Raw genomic sequence first — 10,581 nt, forward strand, 5'->3', positions numbered from 1 at the left:
TGGGAAGCACCTGGCAGCTTCCCGTCCCCCACATGACACACAGGTCATGGCTTAGAACTGTCGAGTCTCTTCACTATAACTTTTTAAAGTGAAGATTTCTACAGTTTCCACCAGTTAAGGCAGCATGTTCTGGCAGAAAGTTCATGAGCTTTGGAGACAGACTGAACTAAGCAAGATTTTGGCTTTCTGGCTAAATAGCAACTCGATCTGGGACAGACCACTGTCTCAGAGCCCACTTTCTCATCTGCAAAATAGGCACGACAGCGCTTGTCTACAAGAGAGCTGGGAAGCTCTGCTGAGATCGTAAGTAATGAAAGGCTGGTTCTCTCCTCTCATCAGCCAAGAACCCTGAAGGGCAGGCAGGACCACAGAGAGGTTCCGTGGGAACCCCAACTCCATGACGCTGCAAACAGGTACTTCCTGCCTGTGTGTATCTCTGTTGTTCACCAACCGCCTGCCTAGCAAGTCTGGCATGTTTCCTTCGATTCACACCTGTGTCCTGGCCCAATCTGGGTGACATCTGTTCTGTCTGGATGATAGCTCTGAGGGCAAAATTCCTCCAGCGAGACAAAACCACACTCCTAGCAACCAGAAGTCTTGGCTCTGGAGCTAAACACATTCTGCTAATTCATCCTAACATTATTTCTTACACATCATCAGTTTGTCAACTAAAGCAATTGTGGCTACTGCTAAGTCGCTTCAGTCGTGTCCAACTCTGCGCGACCCCATAGACAGCAGCCCAGCAGGCTCCCCCATCCCTGGGATTCTCCAGGCAAGAACACTGGAGTGGGTTGCCATTTCCTTCTCCAATGCATGAGAGTGAAAAGTGAAAGTGAAGTTGCTCAGTTGTGTCTGATGATTAGCGACCCCATGGACTGCAGCCTACCAGGCTCCTCCATCCATGGGATTTTCCAGGCAAGAGTACTGGAGTGGGGTGCCATTACCTTCTCCAAGCAATTGTGGAGACTGCAGAAATACAGAAAACATTTGCTGTAATTGAAACTTGGAGATTGTGACCTTGTAAAACTCTATAAACATATGCCTGCATGAGAACACACAAAATTAAAATAATTGGGTGAGGGCTGAGGAGCTGTGATTTTCCTTTTTAAAATATTCTTTAATATACACAATTATCGTTCAGTTTATAAAGTGAGCATTCTAGAGAAAATCTGCTGAGGATGCTGACTCTTAAGCAGCACGCCCACACCGTTCCTGCCCACTGCCCTCATTCTGCCTGCTGGGCCTTTGACGGGTTCCACTCAGGGGGCTTGGACCAGCTTCCCCTGGCAGAAAGAACCAACCCAGGCTGGAAGGGGGAATTTCACAGGGACAAAGCCCTGGCTCACCCGGGGAGCCTTCCACACAGCACAGGCAGCTGGCTGCCTCTTCACACTGAGCACACTTCTGGCTGAAGCAGTGAGCTGGCACAATGCTTCCTCCTATGGAACCAGAGAGAGAGTCAGGCCTGAGCGACAGTGACATGGATAAACTGCTTCTGAGGCTTAGATGGGAGCCAAAGGGTCTTAGCATGAGGCACACTGAATATATACATGTCCTTGTAGAGAGGTGGGTCCATCACTGCAGGCAGGACCAGAGGTCTGGGTGGGCTGAGCATCTAAGGAGAAGCAGGACATCAAGGCCAGTACCATCGCAGGCAATGAGCATCTGTAGAGCCCCCGAGGCCAGGCAGATGGTGGCACGTAGCTCAGTGTGGCTTTTCGAAGAGGTATTCAAGATCTGGGGCCCGCAGTCGCTGCTCTTTGTTTTTGTTCTTAGCAAAGTCTCTCAACAGGGCCATGACTTCATTTTCAAATATTTCTGGGGCTGGTTTTGCTTCTGTAAGGATGAGCAAAAAGAATTACGTTGGTCAGTCAACTGTCAGATGTATAAAGATCTTTTTTTTTTTAATATTTATTTATTTGAACACACGCGGTCTTAGTTGCAGCACACAGGATCTTCGATCTTTGTTTTGGCAGGTGGGATCCAGTTCCCTGACCAGAGATCATATCCATGCCCCCTGCATGGGGAGCACGGAGACTTAGTCACTGGACCACGAGGAAAATCCCGATAGTATAAGGACTTTAAAACTTGAAACTCTGGCTTGGCCTAAAACCACAGTGGGTACACAGAGCAGCTGCATTCTTTCTCTGGATATACACGCAGCCTGCACCACAGGCTGGCAACCCACGGCAGCCGGTATTTGTAAAGAGCTTTACTGGAACAGCTGCTCTCACTTGCTCACATATTGTCCCTGGCTGCCTTTGTGCTGCGATGGCAGGGCTGAGCAGTTGCCACAGAGACCATATGGCCGCAAGACGACAGCATTTATTATCTGGCCCAGCATTTATTATTTGGACAAGCACAGCTGACCCCTGGCCTGTCCAGCCTTGGCTGTTCCATTGTGCTTTGCATTCAGCACTTCAGTTGTTTTTGGAATACTGTGTTTTTCCTTCTAGTCTGTTAATTTCCTGAGGCAAAAGTCCTTGGATGTTAAGTGATAGCAACTGATAACTCCAGTAAACTTAAAACATAAAAGAATTCACTGGAAGGCTGTAACAGAGGCCCATAAAACCGACAGGAACCTGTAGAACCAGATTTGGATGGAGGCAACAAAGGCACCAAGAGCAGAGAGGAGAGGATGCCAGCCTCAGGGCAGCAGGAGTCTGGCGGATGCTGCACACCTCTGACCTTTCTTTCCACCCCCGAGTCTCTCACTTAAGCAAAGCCTCCCAAACAAAGCCTCCCATTGGGAAAGCTTGGGTACTAAGCTTTGGAATTACCCTCCTAGCAACACTAAACACAACGTCAGGAGAGGGCATTCCTCAAAACAAAGTCTGATTTTCCCTCATTCGGCACACAGCTGGCATCTGGTGGGCCTGGCGTCTGTTGTTTTGTGTGACAATCAGAGTAAGATCAAGGCGATTTCCGTTTCCCCCTAGAAGGCTGAAAACTGGACAGAACACCCCATTCATCCCAACAAGAAAAAGTCAGATAAACTAGAAACATCATAACTTTTTTGAAGTCATCAGAAAGCTGAGGTCACAGGCACCCAAAGAAAATAAAACAAGGAAAGAAAGGCCCTTCAAAGGAGAAAATGGACATGAACACACATGCTCACTTGAGACAGGGCACAGGTGCAAGGGGCACTGGGCACCATACAAACAGGCAAGAATTTAGCTAAAATTGTTCATCAACTACTGGAAGCCAAGTGTAGGTGAGCATGAGTGTAAAATCTCTGGGAGCCATAGACACAAGGGGGATCTGCCCCAATGGGCAGGTTCTTCTCAACAACCCCTCACTGAGTATGCTCACGATGAAGACAGGGTCCAGAGCAGGAGGCTGCAGAAAGCCTCCCTCAGCAATGGAGGCCAGGAGTAGGGGAGCAGAAAAACACTGCCCCCACCGCCCCCCACCAAAAGCATAAACCCCAGCCTAGTCCTTGTTCTCTACAGAACAAAAGCTTCAAGGGTCTGGGAATAGGTCAGTGAGTCCTGTCTCCTATAGGGTCCATGTGAGGACCCGCTTGGGCTAGTGGAAGAATAAAAGAAAAAAATCCTCTATCCCTGTGGGACCAGCAGGATCACTGAAAAAAGACCCTCCACCATGACTCATGGTCACAGGGCCGGAAACTGGACCAGGACAACAGAGAACACCCTCCCGATCTCCTGTCCCCAAATTAACAAGCACTGTCTGGGGGAGGGCAACACCACGGACAGCCCTTTCGAGGCACAGAAATACAGGAAAGCGCACATGGTAAGACGTGCTTCCCTGGTGGCTCAGTGGTAAAGAAGCCACTTGCCAGTGCAGAAGACGTGGGCTCAATACCTGGGTCGGAAAGATGCCTGGAGAAGGAAGTGGCAACCCACTCCAGTATTCTTGCCTGGGAAATCTCATGGACAGAGGAATCTGATGGGTTACAGTCCACTGGGTCTAAAGAGTCAGACACAACTGAGCACACACATATGCATATATACTGTAAACCCTATGGCAATCACTAAAAAATTATAAAGAGCTGTAAGAAACCGATGGTGGAGATAAAACGAAATTTTAAAAACTCAAAACCCACAGAAGTAGAGGGGAAGAGAACAAAAAACAGTCGGTAGGAATAGAAAACAACAACAAAAAAAGATGGTAAGTTTTAATTCAATCACACTGGTAGTTATATGCAAATGGCCAAAACACACCAATGAAAAAACATATTGTAAGATCAGATTAAAAAGAATGACAATATAAGCTATCTATAAGAAGCTCAACTTCAATATAAAGCCAAAGATACATTAAAAGACTTCCAGGTTGGCCCTGAATATTTCCCACTCCCCTGTGTACAAGCCCTGTGGAAACTAAGTGGAATTATGGTGTATAATTTCTTGAGAAGGGTCCATTAAAAAATGGAGCGTGTTCTCTTACTCTTTTTCCCTGGCTGAAATATAGACACGACAGACAGAGCCTCGGCAGCCATCTTGAGGTCATGAGGTAGCCAACACGGGGGAGGGTGAAGGAACAAGTCAAGAGGAATCTGGCCTTAATGACTCTGAAACCCCTCTGTGCGTTCTGGAGGGCCTAACTCTGAACTTCTGTTATGAGAAAGAAAAACACAGTTCTGTCTTCCTTAAGCCATTGTTGTTTTGGGGTTCTATTACTCACAGCCAAAGCTAACCCTAACTATACACAGTGAGAATTCATTCCTCACAAAGCTGGCGTCAAGAGAGAGACTCCCAAGGACTTTATGCTAGGCAGCCAGAACTCTCTCGTTCCACTTCATTCCTGCCCTGGTTTTTCTTCAACTTTCCCTTTGATGCTAGGAGTTTCCCATACAATTTCACTAAGTTCTCTTTTTGCTTAAGTTAGACGGAATCAGTTTTTATTGTTTGCAAACAAAGGACCTTAACTCATAAGACAAATTTTGCACATTTTGGAAAAATCTCGAGAGGTTGGGTTGAGTGTCTACAAAAGAAAAACAAATTGCCCATGATACCTTTCCAGACTCAAATCAGCCCACATCATCCTGTTTTTCACCTTATGCTGTTTATCATGCCTAGTACCTGTAGCCCAGTAGTAAATATCCCAGTCGTTACTGGGTTCATTAATCAGGCGATCGTAGAGATTCAGCTGTTTCTCTGTCATGTGCTGCAGATGTTCCTTAGCGAAGAGGCTAGTCAAGAAAGAGAAAGAAGTTGAAAAGGCTGTCTCTAGCCAGAGAGAAGCAATCCCCATTCTCCTCTTCCCCTACCTAAGCAGGATGCAGTTTTCCAGCATTCCCCTCTTTCTGCTCTCATAGAGCAGCCGGGCTCGTTTGGTTTCTATGGATTCATCAGTTCGCTCCTGCCATGGAGGCAAAGGGATTTCAATCATATCCTTCTGGGAATCGTTCGGGCTGTCACCTCTGTAGCAGCGTCTGCATGACGTCATGCTGAGTGAAGGAGACACTAGCTGGCGCCTTGACAGAGCAAGCATCTGAAACAAAAAAACCACATCTTTTTTTTTTTTCTCTTTTTGGCCAAGGTGGGCAGGATCTTAAGCTCCCCAACCACAGATTGAACCCAGGTCCGTCGCAGTGAAAGCCCAAGTCTTAACCACTGGACTACCAAGGAACTGCCTCCCATAAGCACCTTTTTAACAAGGATGACCATCTTTGTCATTCACTCAACATATAAACCAGGTGCAAAATGCATCTCATCTCCTTTAGACCTTAAGAAGTTACGTTGACTTTATAATAAGCATAGGTGGAGTTTAATCTTTAAAAATTGTGAACTACTATGTTACACATCTGAAACTTATAAAATATTGTAAATCAACTACACCTCAATTAAAAAAAAAGTTATGCTGATACTGTCCCCACTTTACAGCTTAGGAAGCTGAGACTCAGAGAGGTTAAATGACTCACCAAGATCACCCAAATATTAAGAATAATTCCTGAGGTTTGGAACCCAACTCTGACTGCAAACATGTTCTTAACCAGTGCCTTTCCTGAAAGTCTCCAATGGAAGTATTTTCTTCTTCCCTTAAAATTCTCACAATATGGTTTGCATTCTAGTCACCTGCCTGTGTTAAAATCTGAGCATACAGTGATGGCAAAGCCCCCAACTCCTCAAAGTTTCCCACTATCGAGAAGGGCCAAAACTATCAAGATTCAATGAGAAGGTGGTGACGTCAGCAAGACGGTGTTAATAGGAAGCCCCACACTTTCCTTCTCCTGCGGAGACAGCAACTCCCAACACATGGACCAGTTTCCTTCATGGTAAATCCAGAAACCAGCTAAGAGGCTCCGAACCCTAGGTGAGCACAAAAACAGCTGCATCACAGCTAAAAAATTCTCAGGCCTCATTCACCATAGTCCCTGCCCCTGGCTCAGCCCAGTGCAACTGGAGAAAATTCTCAGCCACTGGCTTCTCCCTGGGGAGGGAAAGAAAAGACTGAAACAGACGTCCAACACGTGGCCCTTCACGGGGAGGCCTGGGTGACTGGCTTCTGTCTTGTCTGAATCGAAGTGTGACAGAAAAGGTGCCAGGCTGGGGGCTGCTGAGAACTAGGTGAGGGTTTGGACTAGCACACACTTACCTGCCATCGTCCCTACCAGTGGCTCAGCACAAAACTAGCAGAAGAAAACCCCCAATTTTTGGCTTTTCCCTGGGGAGGAAGAGTTGGCATGTGTGTCCAATGTTCCAGCTTTCTGGGTAGCTGCCTGAAAGACAGTTTTCTTTTTTGCCTGTCTCAGAGCACTAACAGGATCCGGTATACTCTAGGTATCTGGGGGGTCTCTGAACACACAAAAAAGCTGGGGGGCTTGCTGTTGCTCTGAGGACCCATGGTACAGCAGACAGAGGCCAACAGAAAGAAAAAGGAGCATGCATCCCAAACTCCTGCTTTCCAAGGAGATGTACAAGAGACTAATTTCTGTCTTGGCCAACCTGCAGCACTCATGGGACCTGGGATACTCTAGTAATCTGGAATGGGCTGAGAAGAGCTGGGGAAGTTGCAGCAGCTACAGAGAACCTGCAGTACCATAAACAGACACAAGAGGGAGCCAGAGATTATGAGCACTTGAAAAAAGAAGCCAGCAAATCCTGCTGGTGGGGAATTTACATGCACAAGTCTAGAGAAGACATTTCCATACAAAAAGTTTGAGAGGCCCCCAGATTCTCTGACAGGACTGATGGAAAAGATCTTTTCTTGTACAAAGAAAAGACTGGGAGGTGGTTATTTTTTTTCAAATGCATGGATCTAAGCACAAAGTTCCAAGGTGCATGAGAAACAGCAAAACAAGGCCTACCCAAAGACACAAAATAAACTTCCAGCAACCAATCCTGGAAACAGACGTATATGAATTACCTGGCAAATAACTCAAAAAAAGTTGTCACCAAGATGTTCAGTGAGCTGAGGAAAACAACGCATAACCAAAATGAGAATACTGACAGGGAAAAAAAAAAAGTTTTTAAATTGGAACTGAAGAATAACAATTTTGAAAAATTCACCACAAAAATTAAACAGCATACTTGATCAACCAGAAAAAAAAAATCAGTGAACTCAGTTTACTTGAGACTACTCATTCACAGGAAGAAAATGAAAACAAATGAGTGAGATAAGCTTGGGAGACATCACCAACTGATCAATATAAATACTATGGGAGTCCCAGAAGGAGAAAAGAAAGAGGGGCAGGAAGATTACCTGAAGGAAAAATGGCTCAAAACTTCCCAAACTGGGGGAAAGAAATGGACATCCAAATTGAAGCAGCAGATGACACTATCCTTATAGCAGAAAGTGAAGAGGAACTGAAGAGCCTCTTGATGAAAGTGAAAAAGGAGCGTGAAAAAGCTGGTTTAAAGTTCAACATTCAAAAAACTAAGATCACGGCATCCAGTCCCATCACTTCATGGCAAACAGATGAGGAAACAATGGAAACAGTGACAGACTTCTTTTTGGGATCCACAATCACTGCAGATGGTGAGTGCAGCCATGAAATCAAGACACTTGCTTCCTGGAAGAAAAGCTATGACAAACCTAGACAGCATATTAAAAAGCAGAGACATTACTTTGCCAACAAAGGTCTGTATAATCAAAGCTATGGTTTTTCCAGTAGTCATGTATGGACGTGAGAGTTGGACCATAAAGAAAGCTGAGTGCCAAAGAATTGATGCTTTTGAACTGTGGTATTGGAGAAAACTCTTGAGAGTCCCTTGGACAGCAAGGAGATCCAATCAGTCAATCCTAAAGGAAATCAATCCTGAATACTCATGGAAGGACTGATGCTGAAGCTGAAGCTCACCTGATGTGAAGAACTGATTTATAAGAAAAGACCCTGATGCTGGGAAAGTTTGAAGGCAGCAGGAGAAAGGGCAACAGAGAATAAGATGGTTGGATGGCATCACCCAGTCAATGGACATGAGTTTGAGCAAGCTCTGGGAGCTGGTGATGGACAGGGAAGCCTGGCTTGCTGCAGTCCATGTGGTTGCAAAGCAATGGACACTGAGCGACTGAACGAACAAAAAGGAGCCAAAGGACAGTAGATAATAACACAAAAGTATATGAAAGCATAAAGCTTCATATCAAAAACCTAGACAAACACAGGCTACTATAACACTGCAATGATGGTAGGTAAATCACGTTTAATTCTGACTTAAAAGTTAAAAGACAAAGACATTTTAAAAAGCTATAAAATATACTGCTGCTGGTAAGTCACTTCAGTCGTGTCCGACTCTGTGCGACCCCATAGATGGGAGCCCACCAGGCTCCCTCGTCCCTGGGATTCTCCAGGCAAGAACACTGGAGTGGGTTGCCATTCCCTTCTCCAATGCACAGAAGTGAAAAGTGAAAGTGAAGTTGCTCAGTCGTGTCCGACTCTTCGAGACCCCATGGACTGCAGCCTACCAGGCTCCTCTGTCCACGGGATTTTCCAGGCGAGAGTACTGGAGTGGGGTGCCATTGCCTTCTCTGATAAAATATACTAGTGGATACAAAATAAAATATGTCATTGTAATATCAGTAACATACGGTGGGAGGTGTAAAAGAGAAGTTTTTGGATGAGACTGAGCTATTATCAGCTTAAAATACATTATAAAATGCTTAATGCAAGCCCTATGGTAACCACAAAGGAAACATTTACACACAATAGAAAATGAGGAAGGAATCAAAGCATGTCTATAGAAAAATATCAATAAAACACAAAAGATGACAGCGAGAGGAAAAGGACACAAAGCTACAAAACAGAAAACAATGAACTGAATGGCAACTCTAAGTCCTCTCTATCAGTAATATTTTAAATGTAAACAGATTAAACTCCCCGATCAAAAGACACACAGAGACTGAAGGGATTTTTAAAAACCCACAAAATCCAACTATATGCCTTACAAGAAACTCATTTTAGATGTAGGCTGAAAGTGAAAGTGTGAAACACATTCCACTGCAAATAGAAACCAAAAGAGAGCACAGATGGCCCTACTTTCATTAGACAAAACAAACTTTAAGTCAAAAGTATCAAAAGAGATTTTAAAGGCCTGAAATAATGATGAAAAAGTCAACTCACCAAAAGGGTACAACAATTATACATACAACCAACAGCTGAACACCAAAATATATGAAGCAAATATTGACAGATCTGAACGGAGAAACTGCAACACAATAGATGCGGATTTCAAAAGCCACTTTCCATATGGATAGAATACCTAGACAGAAGATCAATAAGGAAGTAGAGGACAGGAACAACAATGTAAGCCAAATGGGCCAAAAATACACACACAGAACATGCCACCCAACAGCGGCAGAATACACATTATTTTCAAGCACTCTAAGAACATTCTCCAGGACAGAGAGCGTGTTAGGTTACGAGTTTTAACAAAAAAGACCGAAATCATACAAGGCATCTTTTCTGACCACAACAGAATAAAACTAGAAATCAAGAGAAGGAAAACTGGAAAATTCACAAATAAGAGAAAACTGAACAACACCCTCACTCTTGAACTGGGTCAAAGGAGAAATAAAAAGGGAATCATAAAATATCTGGAGACAAAACACATCACAAAATCATGAAATTGGCAGAGCAGTATTAAGAGAAAATTTTACAGGGTTAACAGCCTATATTCAAAATGAAAAAAGGTCTTATGAAACCATGTGAAATCAAGACAGACACTAGAGAAGACTTAAAAAGAGCAGAGAGGCTTAAAAACAGAGACAAAAGGCGCCCAGAAGGTGTCCGGCCAGTTCCACCTGCAAATAGGTGAAATCTGAATTGAGTCTCTCACGAAGACTGATGGTTCAACGATATTACGAGACAAGCACACAGCGGGCTCAGGCCAGGGTGGATGTAACCTGAATCTCCTACGTTGCAAGATCAACCTCTCCTTGGGTCTGTCCTTGCCTGGGCTGTATAAGACAGGTAGATGCTTCTCTCGGTCTCCACAACTTCAGAGGAAGACGAGGCAGTTCCCACTCTGGCCTGCCCAGGAGTCTAGAACCCCTCATTCTCCTCACCCGCGCAAGAGCCGGGAACACAGCGACCACCGCCATTTTTCCCGACCCGTATCAAAGGCCTACTGCCCGGCCACTTCCGGATACTTTCGAACACCAGGGCCTCCAACAGCAGCGCCG

The 10,581-nt window shown here is 44.9% G+C and overlaps 1 protein-coding gene across 1 annotated transcript; it reads right to left on the reverse strand.

Moving 5' to 3' along the window:
* Nucleotides 1–1,091: 1,091 nt before the first annotated feature.
* Nucleotides 1,092–10,577, reverse strand: SDHAF2 (succinate dehydrogenase complex assembly factor 2). The gene is made up of 4 exons (XM_068975897.1): nucleotides 10,465–10,577; nucleotides 5,231–5,454; nucleotides 5,043–5,152; nucleotides 1,092–1,836 (listed from the first exon to the last, which is right to left on the reverse strand). The coding sequence occupies exons 1-4, from the start codon at nucleotides 10,498–10,500 to the stop codon at nucleotides 1,706–1,708; spliced, it is 501 nt and encodes a 166-aa protein (XP_068831998.1). The 5' UTR covers nucleotides 10,501–10,577; the 3' UTR covers nucleotides 1,092–1,705.
* Nucleotides 10,578–10,581: the final 4 nt, after the last annotated feature.

This window comes from Capricornis sumatraensis, chromosome 8 (assembly GCF_032405125.1).
Source record: "Capricornis sumatraensis isolate serow.1 chromosome 8, serow.2, whole genome shotgun sequence".
Classification (NCBI taxonomy): domain Eukaryota; kingdom Metazoa; phylum Chordata; class Mammalia; order Artiodactyla; family Bovidae; genus Capricornis; species Capricornis sumatraensis.

Bases quoted from the DNA above. Each gene is read 5' to 3' on its own strand.
- SDHAF2 (XM_068975897.1), bottom strand. From the start codon at position 10,500: ATGGCGGTGGTCGCTGTGTTCCCGGCTCTTGCGCGG. The intron at 5,455-10,464 runs GTGAGGAGAATG...TTTTTGTTTCAG, and splicing joins TGTTCCCGGCTCTTGCGCGG to ATGCTTGCTCTGTCAAGGCG. The intron at 5,153-5,230 runs GTAGGGGAAGAG...TTTCTTGACTAG, and splicing joins GAAAACTGCATCCTGCTTAG to CCTCTTCGCTAAGGAACATC.